The sequence below is a fragment of the Macrotis lagotis genome, chromosome 8 (genome assembly GCF_037893015.1).
Source record: "Macrotis lagotis isolate mMagLag1 chromosome 8, bilby.v1.9.chrom.fasta, whole genome shotgun sequence".
NCBI classification, from domain to species: domain Eukaryota; kingdom Metazoa; phylum Chordata; class Mammalia; order Peramelemorphia; family Peramelidae; genus Macrotis; species Macrotis lagotis.
This window is the reverse complement of record NC_133665.1, coordinates 80,657,563-80,682,848: the sequence shown is the minus strand read 5'-3', so window position 1 is coordinate 80,682,848 and position 25,286 is coordinate 80,657,563. Positions and strand designations below refer to the sequence as shown.

At 33.6% G+C, this 25,286-nt stretch overlaps 1 protein-coding gene across 7 annotated transcripts in view; it reads left to right on the top strand.

Annotated features, from left to right (window-relative positions):
- NFIB (nuclear factor I B) overlaps positions 1 to 25,286 on the top strand; it is a 270,748-nt gene that overhangs the window by 572 nt on the left and 244,890 nt on the right. For 5 of the 7 annotated variants that reach the window (XM_074197522.1, XM_074197520.1, XM_074197519.1 and 2 more), the window contains exons 1-2: positions 1 to 340; positions 6,477 to 7,008. The exon at positions 1 to 340 is cut by the window's left edge. In XM_074197522.1, coding sequence (XP_074053623.1) covers positions 311 to 340; positions 6,477 to 7,008 — 562 coding nt within the window. In that variant the 5' untranslated portion in view covers positions 1 to 310. Of the gene's footprint in view, positions 341 to 3,265; positions 6,066 to 6,476; positions 25,261 to 25,286 lie in introns of those variants that run through there. The other 2 variants (XR_012470854.1, XM_074197521.1) reach the window with 2 other exon arrangements.

The window sequence follows — 25,286 nt, the reverse complement described above, 5'->3', positions numbered from 1 at the left end:
TGGCGGCGACGGCGGCGGCGGCAGAGGCAGCTACAGCAACCACCAACACGGCTACTGCGCAGCGACAGCCAGAGGGTTAAAAGTGTAGATTGGATTTCACCCCGGGAAATCTAGCTCACGAAGTGAACTTGAATCTTTGGCTATTTAAGGAGGACTGGGTTTGTTGTTAAGTTGTGGTGCTCCAGGGCAGAGCCCCATCCTGATTGATCTCCTCTTGAGTCTCAGATGACTGTAAAATGAATAGATGAAGTTATTGCTTCTGGAGGCTTTTCTTGGGGGATCTCCGGAAAGTGCGTTTTAAGGCGAAGTCATGATGTATTCGCCCATCTGTCTCACTCAGGTATAGATATACGAACGATTTTGTTTTGTTTTGTATTGCGAACAACTAGCGGAGTTTAATTGAATGAACAAACAAATAGGTGAAAAGTTGAAAAAAGTCATTTTTGTTTTGGGTGGGGAAGGGGGAGACCAGTTTTTCCAGGGTCCAAACGCATCCTGGAGGTTAATCCTGGTAGGGAAACCGGATTGTAAAAGAATGGAGATTCTTTAAGGGAGGAATTCCTAACCTCAAAGTAAGAAAAATGTGCACTTGCTCCTTGAAACTGAAGGAAAGGCCACTTCTGCACAAAAGCTGTTGAATTATGGTCTAAAACGTCAAATGGAGAAGGTGGTAGGGGGAATGGGGATAACTGAAGTGAAAAAGTTTTAATTACACAAGAAAGAACAGGGCTCGAAATGCAGCGATTAGAATTAATTTACTCTCCTTTAGACTATATACTCCAAATTTTGGACTTTAATAATACAGGGAGTTTAGGGGATATGGTTATTCTGTGTTCCTTAAACTTACATTGGCTAATGTAATATAAGATTCTTATTTAATAAGCTACCGATAATGCAAGGGAAGCTGACTTTTTCTTGCCTGTTTTGGAATCGGAAAACCTTTATCCATAAACTCGTATATTTCGAGTACCTTAGTCATAAAGACATCTTTCATTTGAATCCGTGCAGTTGGCATTGATGGTTGTTTTGAACTATAATCGGTAACATTTATTTCTATAAGCTTTTTCATTTTATAAATTTTGCGGGTGTATCATGTATGCATAAAGTAATTTAGAAAAATATGAGTAAGCTAGTTTTTGTTTAAATATATATATATGTATATATATATACACACCATATACAATTATCTTTCAATTTGCGTTTAACATCTTTCTGACAATATCACAACATAAAATACACATTCTATATGTTTTTCCAACTCTAGAATTTTTAAACCATGGTCATATGAAAAGTGACCCCACTGAAGTTGCTTTTAAATACCTGCAGGGCATTTGTCATTACTTCATTAAGAAGTAAATACTAATCCCATAGTCATAGATCTCATTTTAAGCAGTACATTAAAACTCTAAAGCTATGGGACAGTTTGCAGGAGTTTTAATGGTGGTCCTTTTAGGAGAACATTTCATAAACTGTTAACTGTTAACCACTTGCTTTCACATTGGCATACAAACCAAATAGCTAAAGAAGTTAGTAAATCTTTGGGTGTGTTAAATTAAAAAATCTAATATTATTATGATGCGTTTGTATAATGGACAAATGATTAAGATTTCAATTGTTTGACAATTAGAAGCCATTGTGATTCAAAAGGATTGAGGCATTCATAAATTGTGAATGAAGATGAAAACAATGATAAGGCTTATTCAGTGATTGGATACAGTCCTGTAGCTTTTTGGCTGACACATTTTTTATTGTTTATATTTTGTTTGGCATCTGAGTATGATTGACTTAGATATGGATATTTTCAGTAAGTAAACGTGTCTTTATTTTAGCAAAACTGTGGAAAAGAGAGTTGCTGAGTATTTGTATTTTGAAAATTATACATAGGTTCTCTTAAGTATCACCATGAAGCTCAAAGAGATACACCTTAGGTGGGTGAATTACCTTTGCTATAATCCATTATTAATATTGTTATTTTAAAAAAATAAATACTTTTTTTTTTGGGAGTAAACATTCCTTAATACCTAAACACATGGCTGGTTATCTGATATGCTGCAAGTAATACAAAATGAAATGCAGTTTGTATTTGCATCCTATGAATGCTTAAGAAGTGCTGCATCATTCATCTTCACCTGCAAAGTATTGGATAATTGTCCATATTCTGTATATTACTCATATTCATAACAGCTGCTTTTCAAAAACTGTTACCAAGAGTTAGATTTCAAGATTTCCTGCAAAGATTTATCTAAAGAATTTTTAATTTAAACTTAACCTCAATTTATACAGAGGAAAAATTGTATAGGAATTTATTGGCATAAAAGATATTCGGGCATATAAATATATATTTATATACTCATGCAATGGTTACGCAAGTATTGCAGATAGATACTCTGTAGTATACATTTTTGATGGCTTTTTACTTTTTAGCATAATACCTTCCATATTGCTTTAATAAATCTATTTTTAGGATTTAAGGCTTATGTGATGAGAAACTATTTTTGGAGTTCATGTTTATTAGAAGTCTCAAATGTTAGGTTATGGCGAGCATTAAAACTGTTAACAAAGTTAGATTAAGTAACTGTTTTGGTTTTATATCATTGTCTGATTTATGTTGCTAGTAGTATTGAATGTTTATATCAAAACTTTTTTTTAAGATTTATGAACACAAAGTAGGGTAGATCACTTGATTGGTATGAACTTTAAAAAAAAGTGGCAGCTTATTCAATAGTTTGTAGGGTACCTGTTTTTTAGAACCCATCTTACTTCTAAAGGAACCATTGTTAAAAACTGATATTCAGTAGTTTGGTATGCTGCTTTATTGGTACTTCATACATGCCGAGAATATAAAGCAGACCTGTAAAGAAAAATACAGTATGGTCACAAATGATTTAATGTTTGCTGGTTCTTATCATAAATAATATAAATTATTAATGCACTCTTTTGTAGGAATAATAGGATTCAATTATTACTTTTCCTCACGTGCTTTCAGGTTTCTTTACGTACATTTTTGTACTTTTTTTAAAAACATAGCCGATCCTTCAGAACTGCCCCCCTAATTGTCCATTTTTTCCCCTTCTTTTGAGAAACTAATGTTTTCTCAAAGGCAAGAAAACTGATTTAGGAAAATGAAGAACATTGCATTTTGAGTTTATAATGTATGGCCTGCTTCATTAATCAATCTTTTAATTTGATAATGTATTTGGGGGTTGGAAAAATGGAAATGGGCGAGATCAAAGGTTTTTTTTTTTAATCTTAAGTGAGAAAAGGTGACCTACTGACATGGATTGTAAGAGTTAAAAGTTCAGATACTCAATTTTTCAAAATTTTTTGCTTATTTCAAAGTAAATTCTATTTTTTACTTAAAATGAGAACGCGTTTTTTATACCTGGTCCATCTAATGGGATATGTGAAAGTCTGTACTTTTAATAAATCACTTGTATATGTGTGAAGACAGCTCCTTATGAGCCACATTCATGTCACATAAAATCATTAAAAAATATATTGCCTCTGACAATGTTACAAACCAATCAAATGGAGTAAATGGCATTTTAGTCATGTTAGTGGAGAAAGGTATATAACTAATAGCAAGTCTCCATTTAGAATCATTTATGCCTCTTGTCAGGCAATGGTTTATTTGAAAGGAATCCAGATAGACAATGAAGCTCTAAAAGATACTTAATAATACTGCCTTGAGAAAGTTTTCTACCTCTGTGCTTGATTTTTTTCCAGTGTAAGCTTTACAGCCTTTTTTTTTTTGCCAGTGTCATTTTAAACGTTTTCAAAATTATTTAAAAAACTTTCTGTTTTATGTTTATCAGTAAAGTAACATCAGATAAATCTAAACTTTGGGTCCTCTATATTTAAAGCAGTTTATTAATTTTTCACATTCATGAAAAAATGAACAATATTCATACTTCAATATTTATACTAAAGTAACTTTAGTCAAAACTGTTATCTCTGTATAAGAAAGTAAAATATCGCTGAACATACCACTTAAGATCATAAGTATTTAAGTATTTCTGCAGTGCTTAATACCTGTTAAAATAACATTGCGTACTTTTAAGTGTGGCAAGAGTGTTATGTGGAAGAGGAAGTTTTCCCCCTAAACTTTGTAATTTCCCAAGTTCAAAAAAATAAAAAATGATTTGTTAATCATATCAATAAATCATATGCCAAGGTGAGATTTGTAGGGAGTAAGCTGTAAAGGTATATACAAGTCCAAGTTTCCTTTAGAGGCTTTCACTTAGCATATTTTTCTTAGGGGAATAAGAAAACTTTCTATAGTTACAGTGAAAGCTAAAAGCATGGCATCAGAAAGTATATGGAGATAGGGAGGTCTTATCATGGGCTGTGGTTGCTCAGAGCAGGGCTGCCTTCCCACACAAAGAACAGATTGTGGTTAACTCTTTCCATGTCCTAGTTTTATGTGCTTGCATAGTAACTGAATTGTTCAAATCTCTGCTGGAAACTCCTGATCAGTTTAATGATTTCCTCTGTGGTACTTCATGATGCTTCATGCTGTAATGTAATCATCTGCATCCTGTATTATAAAATTTTGATTCCGTTTTTCTTCTCTTATAGAAGCGGTTTAAGTCAATACATAAAATATTTGATGGTTACATTAATGACACTATGTGTGTGTGTATGTGTGAGATGTTTGAGAAGTTCATACCAAAAAAAGCCTCAAGTTTTTTTGGCCTCTTAATGGGCTAATCTAGCATTTAATCATTCTTTAGTAATAGATACTATTAATAAATCTTATTTAAAGGTTGGTTGATGAGTTAATATGGAATTTTTAGGACACTTTCTTTGTCAGAAAGTCATTGGCTGTACTTACAGCATTTTTACCTAATGGAATTAATCAGTCTGCTGATTAAACATAATTCATTCCACATTTGTCAGGGAACCAACATTAAATCCATAAACTGCAACTTGGGATACAGTCACTTAGAGAAAGTCAGTTTGTGGTTTGAGTTGACAGTACACTGAATTTGACCAAGAACTGTTGAGAATGCCTTAAAAGTAAAACAGTCCTGGCTGATACTCTGCCACCAGCTCGAGATGCAATCTATGATCCCATTTGTTGTAAATTTTTGAATTTTTACATCTATGTTTACAGTGTGTGTGTGTGGGGGGTTTATAGATTCCAAAAGAGGCATACAAAAATCAAGCCAATGCAGGAAGTAATGAAAAATTAAATAGTTTTCTATTCCTGCAACTATTCCCTCCTCACCCCCCCCCCCAGTCTCCCATGAAGGCAGCAACAATATAGAAACCTACAAGCAATCCAATGAATTGTAAGCGATAGGCAGCTATACTGTATCTACATGTGCATGCACACATGCAAATATTTAAATATGGTAACGGAATTGCATAGATTCTACAAAAGCACACTATTTGACCATTGGTGCACTCCTAATGTCACTCAGTCACGGTGTACAGAAACATGAAGAATGCTAAGTTTGTGCCAAGTTGCCATTTTTCATTGTTCACCTCAGATTGATTTTTAAGGGGTTTAGAATAATTGCCACACTCGTGTGATCAGTTAACAAATTAACTGACTCTGTGGGACTTCATATCCTATAGAGGAAGCTGCTGGAAAGATCATTAATGTAATTTTAGTTTTCAACTTTATAAACTTATTTCCCAAAGTTGGTAGAGGAGGTGGGGGAGGATGTGAGAAGAGGGAGAACATGCAGTGCCTAAAATATGGAAACCTTTGGTTTGGGGCTTCTCTAATCCATACTTTATCTTTTACCTACTTTCTCTTACTGTATTACTGGTTTCTGTAGTTACCACTACTGGAATGGGATTGTTTCAGTGTTGGAATGTTGGACGTTTGATAAGAAAATGGATCAAGTTTGATGGCGCATGCTCTCTGTGCCACCAGCAGTCTCTTGCTGAGAGCATGCTCCAAAAGCGGGAACTGTGTGGCATTACACTGAGCATGTATATGCTTTGTGTTTCTGTGCCACAGAGAAGAGAAATGAACTGTGGCATCATCGCTCCTGTCTTCTGAACAGCTCTCCTCAGCTTTTCTAAAATCTTAGTGTGTCCTTTGTACAATGGTACTGTCTAGCATTAGTTGATCAATCAAACATTTAAATATTAAATAGGATCAAGCACTTTGGTCAAGCTTTTTTTGAAGAAAATAGTCTTTATGGCATGGGTGGGGGGTGGGGATAAAAGCAGGGGGTACAAAATAAAACCTTCATTTGTTTAAAAAATTATTTAACTGTAAACTGTGGGTTAGGGGTAAGGTAGAGGTAACTGTCACAGTACTTCCTTTGCTTTATCTCCTGTCTTTTTTTCAATAATTTTAAGTAATAAAAAGAAATGATCCAGCTCTTCACACCTAAACCTACCTTTCTATTGCTTTGTGTATTTAACTGGTTGGACATTTGCACATTTTTCCTGAGCTTTAAAGATCAAATTGACTTTACTCTTCTTCTCTCCTATCCCCCTCCCTTCTTCCACAGGATGAATTTCACCCATTCATCGAGGCACTTCTTCCACATGTCCGTGCAATCGCCTATACGTGGTTCAACCTGCAAGCTCGAAAACGCAAGTACTTTAAAAAACATGAGAAGCGAATGTCAAAGGATGAGGAAAGAGCAGTCAAAGATGAGCTTCTTAGTGAAAAGCCTGAAATCAAACAGAAGTGGGCATCTAGGCTCCTCGCCAAGCTGCGCAAAGACATCCGCCAAGAGTACCGGGAGGATTTCGTGCTCACCGTGACTGGGAAGAAGCACCCATGCTGTGTATTATCCAATCCCGACCAGAAGGGTAAGATTAGGAGAATCGACTGTCTGCGACAGGCTGACAAAGTCTGGCGTCTGGATCTAGTCATGGTGATCCTGTTCAAAGGCATCCCTTTGGAAAGTACGGATGGAGAACGGCTCATGAAATCCCCACATTGCACAAATCCAGCACTTTGCGTCCAGCCACATCATATAACAGTATCTGTTAAAGAGCTTGATTTGTTTTTGGCATACTACGTGCAGGAGCAAGGTAGGAGCCGACTGTTGTTTCTTATATTAGTATGTCAAACACTGATAGGACAATATAATGGAAGCACAACTTTCATACATTCTTCTCTAGTGCCATTTTCCCTTTCTTTCCCCATATACACAGACAACACTTTGGGTTGGACTCAAAAATCTCTAAGGTCTCTTCCAACTCTAACGCTGAATGTGTGTTTGTATATGTGAACACACACACATAAGCATATACATACCTATATACACACACACATATATGTATGTATATGGACTGCTACTGATTTATGGTACAAGTTAGAGTGTAGAGTATAGCTGTGACACATATAGGTTGATATGACTAGTTGAACCCTACGAAAGAAGTATATTTTTGAGTGTCTTTAAAGTAGTAAATTTATTCAGAATCACAACAAAGTTTAATAATATTGCCCCTATCTTTTGATTTTTTTTCTTTCACATATTTTTGTAATAGAAATATTTTAGTCCTAGTATATGTATATTTATGCGGGTACAGTTATATCTATACAGGTTAAAAAATATTTACACCCTCCCCCTACTAGAATAAAGTAAATAAAATATGTTCTCTTAAACATGCTGATTAGCTCTGAGAAACAAAATTAAATGCTCATCCTTACAAAATGCTGAAGAGCTCTAGTAACAAAAGACAGCTACTATATAGACCAATAGCTTTGTTAGACGAAATGTTTCTACCAACATCTTCTTTTTGTGTAACCAACCACTCAGTGTTGGTTAAATGGATTACCACTCTGTTTTTTTTTTTTTAATAAGTTGTGATATAATAACTTCCCTTAGTACTGTAGGAATTTGTACTTTTTAAAGATATGTTCAAAGTTCCTAAAGTAAATTTATTTAGACTTTTTGAAGGATATGGGGCTGGCCGTCTAGTACAGTTAAAGAAAAAAACAAACAAACGGAAAGCACATTCAGAGACTGGTGTAAAAAAAATCTTGAAAAAAGGAGACAAACATATACAATACATCTATTCTGTAAAATTAGTAGGCACTAATAGTGAGATACATGTTCCTGAACAATTTACAAACAGGTGTGTATCACCTGGTATTTTTTTGAGTTTGCAAAATACGTGTTCTTTATTTATGGTTTCTAATTTTTCTCAGATTGTACTATCTTTAAGAAGGCAAGAGTGTTTCTTCTGCTCCTATTGCATGTATCAGGACCCAGAAGTCATCATATCAGGAATGAATCCATGTTAAAGTAGCATTTCCTTTTTAACAGCATGCCCAAAGTGGACTAAAGTTGTATTTGCCACAGATGGTGGACCATTTCATAACTTGGCCTGATGGTAGTCAAAAATGGCCTGCAGATAGTCAGATGACATACTGCTATCTGATGTTCCTTATACAATTATGAGATTTGAATAATAAATTATTAAGAATTTTTTATATCTAAAGTAAGTAAAATATCAACATTATTCATTGGACCTTCTAGGTACATAATAAGTTGTCTGTTATTTTTATTCCCTCACAAGTTTTGCTTGAGTTATTTTAAAAAATTGCAATGAAAAAAGTCATATTTAATTTCTAATCTTATCTGAAGCAATAATAAAGGAGATGGAATCAATTGCATCTTGTTTAAATATATAAAAATTGTAACATCAAATCTTTCTTTTTCCCCTTTCTTCTCCCTCCCCCACTGACCATCATCTATAGTGTTTTGTTGTTTTACAGTGACTTAAATATGACTAAAGATGTTTTTGGTAAAAACATGGAACAAAAATGGAACCATTTGCACACTTCGGGTTCACAAATTAAAGTATTAAAATATGACTTAGATTTCCATTAACTTATACTAAATAATGGGTTATATATTAGTGGACTAACTAAAAAATACATTTCGACATACCTTCCTGGAAGTCAGTATTGCAAGTAAAGTTTTAAAAACCAGGTCAAGCGACTTTTTAGTGTAGAGAGAAGGTTCGCATACATCTAAGTACTACTCACATTTTCAATTGCTTGAAGGCTATTTCTTGAAGTGTAGATCTGTGTGTGTGTGTGTGTGTGTGTGTGTGTGTGTGTGTGTGTGTGTGTGTGTGTGTGTGTGTGTGTTAGCAGGGCAGGCTGGTCTCTTACTTTTGATGAACTGGAAATAAGAATTTATCCCTTTGGAATTGGGAAGATAAGGTGGATAGGATAAATACATAAATGCTTTCTACATTATACCATCAGTGGGCATATTAAGTTTTAAGCAACCTCTAAGAAAAATATCTCTGGGGAAAATATTGATTTTTTTCTTTTGATTTTTTTTAAAAAACCTCACCATCAGGTAATGTTTTTCCCATTATTTTACCCAGTGATTCTAATTTATGTCTTTTCCTACCTTCCAGTGCATCTTCTGTAACATCTGTTGGTTCTTTATTTGAAAAAGTCACATTATGATGCTTTTGTCTTTTTCCTTTTTTCAAAATTTGTATCTTTTTCTTTGTCAAGAGTAGGTTAATTATGTCATTTTGCAGTGCAATTGATTAAAGAAGCCAGGTTTTAAAAGATAAGCCTGTAGTCAATCAAAGCGCTGCATCTCTCACATAATGACTTTTTATTTCTCCTGTAAGTACATGAAAACCCACTTAACTATGTTTTATAAATCAGGTATAGAAATATAAAGAATAACCTGAAAGAAAAATCAGAAAAGAAAAATGTAATGTTTGAAATTGAATGAAGGGAGAAAATTACTTTTTCCCCTTCTCTAAATGACTAGGAGAAAAAAAACATGAGGAAGAATAGCTAGAGTGCCAATGATGGTTGCCAGTGGCACCAGGATTGGCATCAGACCCTCTTTGTTTAGCTTAGGATGCTTGTGATTTGTTAGTTGGCATCCGCACTGCAATGCGGAGTAATGTTACAATATATTGACAATTTCCAGATCTGAAAATGTCAATAGTCCTCTTGATTATTTATACAAGATCACGTACTGCATCTTTTCAGGAGGAAGAAATAAGGACTAGCTTCTAATAAAGTTTCATCATTGACCAACTTCATATGGCTTTCCTTTTCCCTCTTTTCTTTTTTTTTTTTTGGTTCAACCCTTGCTTCTCCTTTTTTTATAGTAGCACCAGCAGCATCCTTTCCAGAACAGAGAAAAAGTTAGAAGGGGATTTGACATGACCAGCAAGCTGTGGCTATTGCTAATGTGGGGGGTTTAGGGAAGAAATTATGAAATTAAAAAAAAATTATTCACAAAATCTAAGTTTTTAAAGATTTGATCACCAAATGATCGCTGGACAGGTTTTTTTTTGGGGGGTGGGGAGCACAAACTCTTTGTTATTCAGCTTAAAAAATAAAAGCACCATAATTTCTTCACTTTTTCTTTTTTAAAAAAATTAGATTAGGAAAAGGTCTTGGTTCAATACATCTATTGATAAAATTGCATTCTCTTCTCCCTATATACTTGAAAGCATGTATCATTTGGGAAGAACTGCATACAAGTCCATAAAATCATTTATGGTATTTGATTGTGAGTGCTGCGCTTTTACTGTGTTTCGTTGCTAAAAGAACCGCCATTTTGTTTGTCAAGTGCCAGGAGAGGGAAAAAAAAGGCAGACAATGTGCTTGATGCCAATAATGGTTGCCAGTGGCACCGAGGTTGGCATCAGACCCTCTTTGTCTAGTTGCTGAATGCCTTTGATTCGTTGGTTGGCATCCGCATTGCAGTGGGCACATTGGAAAGTTTTTGACAATCAGAATGAAAGCTGCTGTACTTGTTTGCTGCAGCAAACCTTAGATAAAATAAATCCCTTCCTTTTCTAGATTTTTTTAGACTGCATTAGATTGAAACAACTGTTCTAATCTTGTCTCTTCATTTTACTAACATTAAAGAAAGCCAATGTTTTTCAGTTAGTGAATTCTTGTTCTCTCTGCTGTCTTTGTTGCTATCTTAGAAATTTTTATAAAAGGCAAATCTCACTATACAAACCTCACTATAATATTGAAGTTGTACTGTAGGAAAAGTATCCTACCTTAAGAAATACTGTGGAGGACTAATAGACTTACAGTGATGGGAAATGCATTAATTATTACTAAGCTTTTTTTGTTTTCTCTCCCAGCATAGCATATTTCTTATATTAGTCATATTTCTCTTAGTTTCTACACTTTCCATTTTTATAGTACTCTTGTGAAAGCTCCTTATGTTTCACTCTAATATCAGAAATTTGGGAGAGGTATTTTGCAGTACAGATTTTCAAAGAAGAGACATATTTCCTAATTCTGTTAGAATTCAATCATTCCCGAATTTTTAAATTCTACATCAGAGTGCTTCTAAGATGCCAGCTATATAGTTTTGTTACCAAGAATACCAACAAAAAAGACTGTCATTTTTGTTGAAGTTTCCTAGATAGTTAGCTTTAATATTGCTTTCCGGTTAACCACTATTATCTCGTTAATTAATAAGAAGGATTAGCAGTTTTACCCAAAGGGCTGCACAGAAGGAAGTCTGGCCTATGTGAGCTACTGAATCGCCAGACTGTGTCCTGCCTAGGGGAGGGGGGGAGGTAGTAAGGGTGGAGAAAGGGGGCAGACAAGGCACTGGGTTTTCATTAAGGAGGGAAGAGTTCTGCAAAAAAAAAGTAATCTAGTTCACTGAACTTGCTAGGAAGTTTACAGATCTCTGGAGATAGCAAATGTTTTATTTGCAGGTTGCATGGATGCAACAAAACACAGAGTTTATATTCACTTATGCTAACTGGATCGTACTTTGCCCTCTTATTAAAGGTGTTTTCAAGCACAGAAACTTCATCAGTGTTAAATGTGTTTTAAAACTAAAGTTCCCTTTAGCTATTTGGGGCAGCTAAGGTTGTGGCTAAGTTGTTACATGTTGGTTGGCATTCTTTTTGAATGTTAAAATGTGTAACAATTTATATTGCTACTTTTGAATAATTGTTTTTAGGGAAATTGTAATAAATAACCTGTTTTGTAATATGACTCTTTCCATTTGTCACATGTTGTTAGAGAAAGAGTAACTGTTAGAAAATCCTTTTTCTTCCTTTCTTCCTTTCTTAAATTCTTGACTTATGGACTAATTTGGACATCCATTGGTATCCTCATAATAAACCTATCAAGATTATGATTATGATCATATCATATCTTTACTTATTAAAGGTTCACTTTTTTTGTGACATTTAAGAACAAAAACCATGTTCTACTGCTTAGGAAAAATGAATCAGCCAGCTAATTCTGGAATAATTTTCTTCAGAGAAATGTGGAAATTAAAACGTGAATTTCCCCTATTTTGTGTGATAGGAAAGCTATACATGTTCTTAAGGGTGATTTAGGTGACCATCATTAAGTTTTCCATTTACTGTTCTGTCCTCAACTGAACTGCTTACACTACAGTGTACATTTGTTTGTATTCTGGCTTACGTCTGCTTCATAAGATAAAGCTGTACTCTTGTTGGCATCTTTCTCTGTTCATAGATTTAATGAGACCTTCATAGGGAACTTATAATTAAAGATAAGATATTTAGCAATTTCCTCACTGATAAGAAGAAAACAATGTCAAAGGGCCCAGAGGTTAGTTCTTTTCATGCCATGATATCCCAGCCATACGAGAGATTTACCAGACAGTTCAAGAGTTAAAATGCCAGGGCCAGTTGAGCAAGTTTGGCATCGGTGCATTGATATGGCAAGCTAAATTCTTGTACTTATTTTTCGAAGGGAGAATGAGGGAATACAGCTGATTCATTCTATTATTATGGTTTTGAAATATTAAAAGTTATCTATGCAGATGCCTGGCACATAGTAGGCATTTCACATATTGAAGTGACTGAATTGAAGGCTGAAGACAGAAAAGATGACTAATGCATTAGCATCACAAAGGAGACATTTCTCCTCCTCCTCAAAATTTGTATACACAGATTTCTGTGAAATTCTGCCTATGCATTTATTTATTCTGCATTATATTATAAATTCTGTGTATAAATTTCCATGAAAAAATATTCATTTAGGTTGTTATTGAGTATACTTTGCATTGTGCCTGAATTTAGTTTAGTAAAGTGACTCCACATGAGAAAGAAAGAAATCATGTGCATTCTTTGGGAGAGGATAGTTAATTTTACCTAAGTATACATTTCAGAGAATGGATGATTGGTTTATAAGCAAAGTAACTCACTGATAGGCACAGTTGCTATTTGTGTTTGAGGACTTAAGGAACCAACACACTTTTAAAGGACATTAATTATTAATAATCGCACTTTTATGGCTTTCTTCTTTAGAGGTTCTATGTCTTAAGGTTTTATTTAAGAAACCTACAAAGCATGTTTTGCATGTATATGTGTAATACTGTTTTGTAGAATTTCCCTTGTTCCTAAAGACAATTATAGAATCTATGAAGAAAAAATGTCATATGACAAATCAGTGTTGAACCCTCAATAATTTTACCTCCTAGTTAGTTTGATATACTGTTAAAATTTTTGGTTTCAGTCACATCTATAATTTAGCAAACTCGTTTTCTTTGGAATTTTGGGTTCTTATTCTAGATGGAGTAAGAAGACAAACCAGAATTCTACTGACTAACTGGAACTGAATGTGGTCAGAACGTGGTCCCATTGGAGCCTTTGTCTGGATTCTCTGGAATAATTTAAAATTAAGATAAACCTTTAGTTTTTGATATCACAGTAGCTTTCCAAGTGGTCAAAGAATGACCATTTAGTACATGTCCAGGATTTGCAAAGAGCAGAAACAGGGTACAAAGCTTTTATTACAACAAAATTCTTAACATATAAGGATTGTGAAAATTAAAGTAAACAAAAGAAAATGAGTTCCTTCTAAATCAAGCTTCTAGGTAAAAGTTTCTCTTTGATTTGTGAACTCATAGTGAAGATATTGCAGGATTAAAAACATACACTTTGCAATCTGAAGTTAATGAAAGTAGAATTTTCAGATACTTCAGATGATTTACAGTGTACATGCAATGTCAGAATGAATGAATGGACGACTTGATTTGTCAAAGCAGAGTTTTACAATTCTTCCCCCATCTCCACTCCTGCCCCTGTGGCAAAGGAATAATTTTAGAAATCTCAAGGAATGGTGCTTATGCTATGGGAAACTTGAGTTATTGCAGCAGCATGTCAGAGTGTCAAGCAGAGCAACACAAGTAATTTCCAAAGAATTAGCTTCTCTTTTCTGTGGCAAGGTAGTATTTTTTTTAATATCTTATATTTCAGAATTTAATTATGTGCTATGGTTAATTTAACTGACTTCACTTGGTACAGTTTGGCATAAAGCAGGAATCATTAAAGTATAGAGGAATATATTGAAAACTGAATAAGTGAGAAATATGTTTCTCTGATCAGCCAACATTAGCCTGAAAGTAAAAGTATGCTAAAAGTATACACTTTTATGAGTTGAGGTTTTTTTAAAAAAAATTTGGAGGAGGTTAGGGAGTGTTATTTTTTTTAATCAGGAAAAATTGGAAGAAACAACCTCATTAATTGATGAGGTGAAGAAAACCTTGGAACTGAGTTGAAGGCAAAAGTATCACAAAATTTGACTGAAGCAGTAGAACTATGGGGTGACAAGGAAGCAGGGATATTTGTATGTGTACATATAACATATGATAAACACACTTAGAGCTACATAGCCCCTCCACTTATGATGATAGTTTAAACAGGACAGCATTGATGAATCACAGACAAATTAAAGAACTCTGAATAAGTACAATATAATTGAAAATATGGGGTGATGGATGAAGTCATTTTGTTAGCTGAGAGTTGCCTGGAGGTTGTGTATTTTCAGATTCCCAGTTTAAGGCAGTTCAGAGCATGTAGCAAGTTTCTGATGAAGCACCAATCAGTAGAAAATGGGATTTGTTTAAACAAGTGAAAAATAAAATAAGAATTGCAGATTAAGGGAAAAAAATTCTTTAATGCTAAATATATGCAGTTTTAAAAGGCAAGTTACTTTCAGTTCCAAAACTGAAAAGGGAGACTTTATTACTTAACTAAGTGATTTTTCAAATGTATGCACATTGGAGAATCAATCATTAAAGAAGTAGTTATTTAGCTAACAACAACCAATGTAATGTGACAGACCAATATTCTGATAAGTGAAATTAAAGATTTTTGAAAACACTTCAGGTATAATCTTTTGGAAAAAATATGGCTATGCATGTTTTCAGCATCAACCACAGTGATAGTAAGGAAGCCTAGAACCCAGTACAAAAAAAATTATTATGCATGAAAAGATTTGAAAAAAGAGTTATTGATAATAAAGTATATTACCTAATTTATATGTACAGGAGAGTACTATCATTAATCATGGTAATGATATGAGTGTATCAATGTGAAGAGTGTACCCCAGTATCTAGGAGTCAAAACTGTGAAAAATGTTTCTGCTTAGGTCAACTTGTATTTTATTATTCTGACATCTGCAGTTTCTGGATGGATTACCTTAAATTTGCTATGCCATGTTAAAAGCCTTGTTTTATGAGGTCTGTCTCAGCTTCTGGCCTTAGTGTCAAGAACCCTGCAACTTGTCTTGTTAGGTTTAATTGACCAAAGCTGATGTGTTAAAACAATTCATTTGTGCTGTAACTTATGCCCAGGCAAAGTTGCTACCTGAATCCCTTGACCTTGACTTGTCTGGGTCATGAAATGGCTGCAAGCCATTTGACCTTTCCATTGTTTAGTAATGTCACTGTTTCCTCTTATTCTTTTATGGTAATGACTGACAAAAAGGCCCCAACCCTGACTTTACACCCCAGTGGATTCAAGGCGTCCCTCTGGAGTAGTTGTGTCTTCTGTTTGACATGGTCTAGCTGTAGAAGGGGTTTTCTTTTGTTTGTCGACAGTGATGGGGACAAATTGGCAGCCCTCCTTGGTACTTGAGGTGGGAGAAAAAAGGATTTCTGGCTTTTAGGATACTGGTTTCTCTTTCTGCTTCCAGTTTATTTTTGATCATTTTTTATGACATGCAATAAATTTTCTTGCTTAAAAATACAATTTTCAAATTTTGGATTCTGAAATTTCACTTTTTTACATTTTTTGGCTTTCTCCATTTGGATTTTCACTATTTCCAACTGATTCATGGAAAAATATTCCGTGTGTTGATATTCATGCGCTAAAACTGATCATTTAATTTATATTTTTGGTTTTAAAATGTAAATCTTAAAAAGATTGACTTATTTATTGCAAGTATTTGGAAGACCTATTTATTTCAAAATGTTAATGTTGGACACAAAATGGAAGAAAGTGAGGATGAGCTGAAACTTTAAATACTCTACCATAAGGATTTTTAAATACAGTTTTTTAACTTAAATGAATTTTTCTTGATTTAGTAAGAGATCATGAATAAAAATGATGTGACATTTTGAGAATAGGTTAGATACAAATATTCATTTCATCAAATTCAAGCAGAAAAACAATCCAAGAAACAAAAGAATGGATTTCCTGTTGCTTATTTCACATGTGAAATACATGATGAAGTACTGTGCTGAAAATATTGAAGTGCTTTAAAGCAAATGTTAAAACTTTGAAATTTTTTATTTTTCTTTTAAAAGTTACCAAATATGATTTTGTAGTCTATGGTTTTCCCTATATTTACCAGATTCAATACTGTTCACACCTATGTGAATACTTGACAGAAATCATGATGAAATAGATGTTTTTGACTCCTTGACTTTAGCCTCTTTCACTTGACTGTATTATATCTATAAACTATAGATTGCAATTTTTTGCCATCTCTGATCTTCCCACAGACATCTTAAAGACTAAACAATTTTCAACATTTAACAGAACTACTTCTTGAATTCTCAACCTCTTCAAATGGGGACAGGGAATGTGTAGATAAATTATATTTCTGGATACTCTCCAAACACCACTTTGGTCATTAGGTTTAGACTCCCTCTCCCTTTGTCCCACCTATGTGAAGGTCAAGTCAAGTGGATAAATTGATTGATTTGAATTTAGGGTCTCTGATTCCAGCCCCATCCATTGATATCTTTAGAAGTAATGTGTCATGTGGGCTTATGCTTTGTGGCCATGTTAGTAGATGTGGAATGAGAATCATGTAGAGCAGTAAACTCAAATTTACCATACAAAGCGACTGGGGTCTGGTCTGAGGATTGTTGTACTCCTTTATGATGGGAAGACATGTATGGATTTTTATCATAGTCACTTTCCAAGTTGCATAGACCTTTGATGAATGGAATGGGACTTAGAAATAACATTTGAGTTAAAACCCATGTAGCAATTTGTCTTGTTTCTCAGTTGTTTGAAGACTGATTTAGGGTGGTGGTAGTATGTACTTGCAACAGGAAAGCTAAGAGCATTGGGCAGTGAATTAGAGCATAGTACATAAGTCTGTTTGTTCTATGAAGCAGTGAAAATACCTTAGTGATAGGCAGAAGCAAGACATTAGAGAGAAGAATTGGCATTATTAGCCTTTAAATACTCCCTGTCCTGAAAAATCAGGTGACAACACCATTGTCAGTGTTCTTGTGTCGGGGTGATCTATGGCTATAAACTGACCACTTGATATTCAAATGCACCGATCTATCTAGGAATATTCAGTTTAAAAAATGTGTATAATTGGGGGGGATTTTTTTATTTCAGGTTTATATCCAAGAATAATTTTCTTTGATCATTCTATAAATCTCTGAAAAGAAGGTGTGGGGAGTATTATAATGGATCTAAATAGAAAAAAGCCCCTTAATTTGTGCAGAATGAATGCTGTCACTCAAGCATATATTTATGATTCATAGCACTCATACAAACTCTCTAATAAAAGTATAAGACTTTTGTTCAAGAAAAATTTAACTGGCAATATTTGGGAGGACTAGGCTTATGTTTTAGATTTGGTTGGATAAAAACAGTAATGATGTGGATGGATTGGATTATTCTTAAAAGATAAGTAGACTATTCATTTTATAGATGCTTGTAGTTTTATGAGTACCTTTTCTTTTGAAATGATCTTTAGTCTCAAAACATTTAATCAGTGATGTGAATGATTTGTATATTATCCTACAATTAACTTTTCCTCCTTAATTTTTGTCTTCATTTCCCTTTTTATGACATTAAGAAAATGAAATATATGAACACCAGAAGAAAAAGTTAACTATAACCAGTTTTAAATTAACCTAGAAAAACTATAACCATTTTAAGTTCACCTAGAATAAATACCATAGGGGAAAAAAGGGGATTGGTTTAAGTACTCTGATAATTATGGCAGCTAAGGTTTATAATAAAAATAATTCCTAGTTTTATAACATTTTCTTTGCCATATCTCTGCAAAATAGGTGGTGCAAATATTATTATTTCCATTTTTTGCAGAGGGGAGAACTGAGGCACCAAGTAGTTAAATCACTTATCCAGAGTCACATAGCTTACTCATTTGTGTCAGAGCTGGAATTTGAAATGAGATTCCCTCTGACTTTGTCTAACCCTTTCCTCACCAAACAGCATGTAGATAATGAGACCAAGATGATAGGTTAGAGCCCCTCACAGACCATTTATTTTCTGGTTACTTCCTGACTACCAATTTTGTCATTTACCCAAAAGCCTTAAAAAACAATATGTTTCATTACAATTGAGCTGAGAATGCCAATGGTTTAGCAAAAACTGCTACTAAAACAATTCAAAGAGGGCATCATCTTCATGTAGTAAACACATTAACAGTTGATCATGTACCATTATGGTTTGATACTAGGAACAGACATTGGATATTGTTAGAGATTGGATTGTTATAAGGAACTCTCTGATAAGAAAATGTTATCTGTGCTAGTTAACACCTTCTCTGCAACCTTTAATGTTAGGGGTTATCCAGAGTAGAGAGAAGATAGGTGGCTTGCCCAAGGTCAGATATCTAGTATATTTCAGAGGCAGGACTTGAACCCAGGTCTTCACCTACTTCATCCCAGGCCCTACTACTGCTTTCTAGGAGTTAATAATAAAAGTTAGCCCATTATTTATTTATTAGTTAATGAATCATTGAGATGAGCAGAAAATAGAACTACAAAGTCTATTAAGTTGTTTTGGCTCATGGCACATAATTTGAAGAAGTGGACATATCTATTCCTCTATCTTTTTTTGAGGTTGAATGGATCCTTTTTCACTAACATGAAATATTTTTATTATATATTATAGAGCTATAGAATCAATTAATTTTTAAATACTTAAGTACATATTAAGATTCAAAATTAATGCAATTAATGCAACCAACTTAAAATATAACCTGAAACCTCTAAGAATAGCACAAAAACCATTGCTGCTGAAATTTCAAAGGAATGATTTTTGCTCTTTCTAATGCAAGTGAAAATGTTTACTTAAATGCACACTTGCAAATTTTTTTGTATAAACACCAAGTGGAGCACATACTTGTATGTGCTTGTTAAGTTCTATATTTCTTGCAAAGGCTTCTGTGGCTGTCTACACATTCCTGTATATTTCTCAATGGTAAAGTCTGAATATTTTTTGACATGATTTATAGTTATCATGTAACAATTTCTGTTCTATTTACAGACTCCAAATAAGGGAAAAGCTGCTTATAGTAATATGAGGATCACTGGTCTTACAGTAATTAAATAGACTTGTTATACTGCAGTAATCCCTTTTGGAACATTTGGAATGACTTCTTAGCACTAACAAACATAGCATTAAGGCCTGCAATTAATCTGCTTTTTGTGTCCAACATTCATGTAATATAAAACATGTGTATAGAAAACTGTATTTCAAGCTGAAGATGAATATCATGGTAGGGCAAAAATTTTTGCAATAATCAAAATAAATCAAAATAATAATCAAAATAAAAATTCAACTCTTCGGACAACAAACATATATATATATATATTTATATACCCACACACACCCACATATACATACATATACACATATTATACATATGTTACAAATAATACATTTTATTTATTGATAACTCATATTTTGTGTCTTTCCCAGAACATTGCTCCATTTAGACTAAGGTTAATGTATTCAAAACAAATATATTTCCTCCAAAGGCATTTAGTGAACTTGGGATACCAGGGAAATCTGGGAAAGCTCCTCTTTATAGATTAGTCCAGTTTTATGGCACCATAGATGCAAGTTAATAGTAGACTTTACAGTAAGTATCCAAACACCATATCCACATTTGTTGGTAGACCTATTGAGTTAATTTTCTGTTGCATATATTGGCAATGTGAGACACAATTTGCTTCTCAGTGTATGAGATCATTTGTTGACGTAGGCTTTTATTAATCATGATTATTAACTTATAGCCTCAAATGTATGAGATAAAGAAAATATAGATCATGAATGATAAACTATTTGTCTAGTTCTGAGACAAATTGAATGCTTATTTTTTATGAAGTACCTTGGAAATACTGTGATTATTGAGTGGTTTGCAGCCATTTTAGACAATGTGCCTGGGACCAACTAACATGTTGTCAGGGAAAAACATGATGTAGCAACAATATTAGATCATGCAAATGAGACTACTGAATAGTAATAGTTATGGGCAATATTTTGGAAAACACTGATTAGTGACAGTTTTATTACAGCAAATGTATGTATCAAGTCCCCAGATTTCATTGTAATGCACTGAAAACAGATGTCAAAGTGTCCCAAACAGAATTTCATGGTTAATCTACACATTGCATGGAAAGTACAAACAAACCATTTAGAATTCTGTTATTTAATCCTTTTAGAGGGTCTGAAAATAACATCACTTAGATTTAAACCACATTCTATCTTTCTTTTAATTTCAATATCCATATTTTTAGGTGTCAATGATTTGTTTTCTCCTCATCTGACACCCTTCCTTATAAATGTGAGAAACTGATCACATCTTTACATTGGTCATTAATTCTTCTAGTAATCTCAAGAGTGTAAAGTTTCTTCTTGTTGCTTTTTTTTAAATGAATTTATTCTGAAGGCTGTTTTATTTCACTAAAGTAAAAAAAGTATAATTGAGAATGTTTAGCAGTGGTTTGATAGTTATCTGCTGCCCCTTCACTTCACACATCTGGAATTTACTGCTCCTCTCCTCTGCCTCACATAATCTCAAGTTTTTCTTCAGAACATATTTCAGGACTTGTTCAGAAAGAAGTCTTTTTTTCCCTATTCCCTTCCCTGCTCCTGCCCAGATGTTACCATTCTCTTCCTCTTGGAAACGTCTTTATATTTATTTAATTTTTCTTTTTGTATCCTCTCTGCTCAGTAGAGTGCTTTGTACATAGTAAGTTCTTATCAAGTGTGTGTTTAATTGAATTTATTGAAAGATAATCTATATTACAACACTGGAGTCTTAGCATGTATTTCTTTCTTTTTTTTTAATAATGAATTTGTCTTGTCTGGATGAATTTGTTCTGGGATCGACCCTCCATATACAAAATTATGAGGTGGAGCATAGCATTACTTTGAAGTTCCATCATATCACTGCCAATTTGTAGTGGTTGCAAGGAATATTTGATTTTATTCATTAAAAGAAGTTTAAAGTTGGGAACCTGACCCCTTAAGTATGCATAATGTTCACCTTAGTGAGTAGCTAGAAGAAATCCTAATTCCTGGTATGTAAAATACTAAAAATACAAAGTGCAAAACACTAAAAAAATACTAAAAAATGAAAAATTTCCCTTTATATTAATGATAGTTATTATAATCATGTGAACATAAGTAAACAAAACAAATGGTATAGTTGTCTCCTGGTGAAAATATTACTTTGTGAGTTATATTAGTTATAGTAATCTTTTAAAAAAGTTAAAAAGCTACCATGAAAGAATTATGATTCTGAAAATGTTCCTGGTTGAGAAATGAATAAATTTCTTGGTATCACCAAATATTCCCTCCTGATTAGAAGAGTGGCATAGGAAATTCCTTTATAGTCATGGCTAGATACAGTAGTTCAATTCTTCACTATTATTGCTTTATTACCCCTTTCTCCCCTTTATTCAAGACATGGAGAATAGGCAACTGAATACAGTGTTGTTAAGAGTGAGGAAATGGGAAAGAGTTTGGAGAAGAGAAGAGGAAAGGGGAAAATAATAGATTTCTAGTGCTTAAAAGACCATCACCTGAAAGGTGGGTTTGACTTTTTGTTTGACCTTAGGAGGCAGAATTGGAAGAAATGAATGAGAGTTGCAGAGAGGCAAATTTGGGTGTGAGATAAGGAAAGATTTTCTAACACTTAACAATCTATTCCAAAGTAGAATGGACTGCTTCAGGAGTTCTGAAAGTTCCTCTCATTGGATGTCTTCAGGCAAAAGCCAGGTGAAGACTTTTACAATTCTTCTTTTAAAATGACTTGTTTGGGCAGACTTTCAGTTTCCTTCTGAGTTTGAGATTCAGTGTTTTTTGATGACTACTGTCACATCAGTCCTAGTCTAGAACAATTTCTAAAAAAAAAGTTTCCTTTTGACTGAGAGCTACTTGAGAAAAAAAATGGTGACTTCAAGTACCCTTCTTCAAAATTAGTGACTATTTACTAGTCTTCTACTTCATTCACTTGTGTAGTGTAAGTGACATTTGTATTAGTTCCTCTGAATTTCTTTATATTATGATATTGGTGTTAGGTCATTATAGACTAAATTTCATGACTAAATTTATTAGTATAATTAAAATAGCCACAGTGATTCAAACAATCCCATAAGCAGTAAAACATTTACTTTTAATTACCATCTCTCACCTCAGTAAAGCCTTTTGATTTTCCTGAAAGACTGTTTTGAGAATGGAATATAAATGATGAACTCGGCATCTTGGGTGGTAGAACATTAAGTCAGGACCAATGTTAAGCCAAATGTGAAAAAATAGAAATAATAAATATGGAAAGTTTAAACTTTCTAGCTGCCATTTAATAATGCAAACCTCACAAAAAAACTATCCAAGAAGAAATGAATGGTAAGGAATAAAAGCAAATAATAAAGTTGTTTTCAATATCTGTGGGCAACATAAATTAAATAGTCTTTCCTAGAAGAAGAAAGAAATACTGGAATAAATGAATTCTGGATAAATTCCTTGTCAAAATGTAGTGTACTTTACTACTCAACATTTTTCATAAAGTCATTTGGGTTGCAAGAAAATTCCAAATATATTCATAATTGGAAACAAAAGTAAATCTAACCGTAGCTTTTACTTAACAGGGAAGACTAATAGAGCAATAGCATTCAGGAGAGGAAACCAAGATTTAAAATCTAAAAACTCTTTCTTGGACTAGTGTGGATGTGTTTTATATAGTATTTCATCTTTCCTCTAGGTCTCTGAGGGGCATACAATTGCAGTACTAAAAATTAATAATGGAAGAGCATCATGGAATAGAAAAAAAAGATGAATTTTGAATCCCAAGAAACATGCATTTGAATCTTGTCTTGGAAGTTTACAAACTATGTTACAAAGTATAAGTCATGTAACTAATTTAAGTTTCTTCATGATTTAAATGAGGATAAGGAAAGTTCAATGTGATAATGTATATAAAACTTTTTAAAATTTAAAAGACTAATACATAAGAGGCACAGGGGGACATGTCTCTTAATTTATCTCATGATAGATTTTTATCTCACTTATGAATTATTCTCTGAAGAATATTTTCACTGTGTAGTTCATTCATAAACTTCTAAAGTAATGTCTGGATTATTTTTCTGGATATATATATATATATATATATATATATATATATATGCTACAAAGTGTTTAATACATTTTGGTTTTGGAGGTTATTTCTTTAATGATCCTTTCCTTTAGAATGCCCAAGTATTCTCTTATGTTAAGTAAAAGAATATACGAATACACGAATATACACGAATTAATTGGTAGATGAATTCTTTGCCATTATGTGATAAAACCAGCTTGTATGATAAAAAAGGATAGAACTTTTTTGAAGCTAAAGAACATTTTAGTTCTTAGAAAATCTTTCTTAGAAAACCAAGAGTGCTAGGATGGAGGATGGAGAAAATATTGGAGAAAGCATTTACTCAGTATGTGTTCTATGCTGAACCCTTAACAAAAATGCTTGTGGTGAGATTAAGAATGAAAGAAAGAGAGTCTGTTGCTGTTTCCCAAACAATTTTCCAATAGGAAAGATAAGACAAATAAAAATTACAGTATCTATGAATAAATAAAAAAATTACAGCCAAGCAGCTCCATATAGAAAGCTATATGAATGCTGAATTCTTGGGGTTACTGGGTTCCATGGGATTAGTCTGCAATGGCTTCATGGAGGAAGTGAGTATAAATTGGAACTTTCTCAGGAGTTGTTTGACTGAAACAAAACTTTATAAAGAACCATTTATGTCAATAGAATTTGGTATTGATATAGAAAGACTAAGAGAGGAAAACTATTTTTGATTTTGTCAATTTTTACATTCTTGACTCAAAAAGGAAAAAATACTTAAAAAATGAATAGGAAAATTTTGACCCTACAATATGGCAATAGCTATCATTAGACTGTCTCTCTTTTGTAATATTTTGATAAAATAAAAAGAAAACCACAGTTGTAATTTTCAAATAATTGTTTTAAAAACATTCTCTCAAGTCTGTTTAAGCAATCTATAATGAAGGACATACCTGGTTTACACAGGTTCTTATATACAATTGATATGAGTAGTCTCTCTTCCCTCAACATAACAATTATTGTTCAGGATTCCTCTCTCTGTCTCTCTGTCTCTCTGTCTCTCTGTCTCTGTCTCTGTCTCTCTCTCTCTCTGTCTCTGTCTCTCTCTCTCTCTCTCCTGGCTACTGCCTGAAACTGGCTCTTCGGCCCCTTCATCCTCCATGAAAATTGGCAGGAGTGTGGGGGAATGGGGGAGAAAGAGAGACTAGACAAACGGCAAATCTGCTCCTCTTGAATCCCATGCCCTTAGCAATGGCTCCCTTAGATTCCCCCAATGCTTGTCTTGACATTGTTGTCAGTCACAGTTCTATCCCTTCACTAAGTCACAAACCCCTTTAGAGATTCTATCCTGATTTTCATCCCCTAGTTCTCACCCTGAGATTTTCATCCCTGAGCTAGTGCCAGTGGCAAAATGCCAAATATAACATGAATGTGTTCTACCTCTGAAATGTAGGTGAATATTAAATTTTAAGTCCTTTGTGTACAAAGAACTAATATGGGACCTTCTAGAGACCACCATGTTTTTGACTTTTACTAGTCATTGCTTATTGGATCACTGTAAATAATAATAATAGTAGTTATAGTAATGACATAAATTTAAAAATTTTTTTTGCAAAGGCTTTTTCTCAAAATGATATACAGTTTCCTTTGGACACTCACAGTAAAATTCTATAGAAGACCCTCAAAAGAACAGGAGCATAGAGGTGAAGCTGTGTAGCAGAATAGGAGC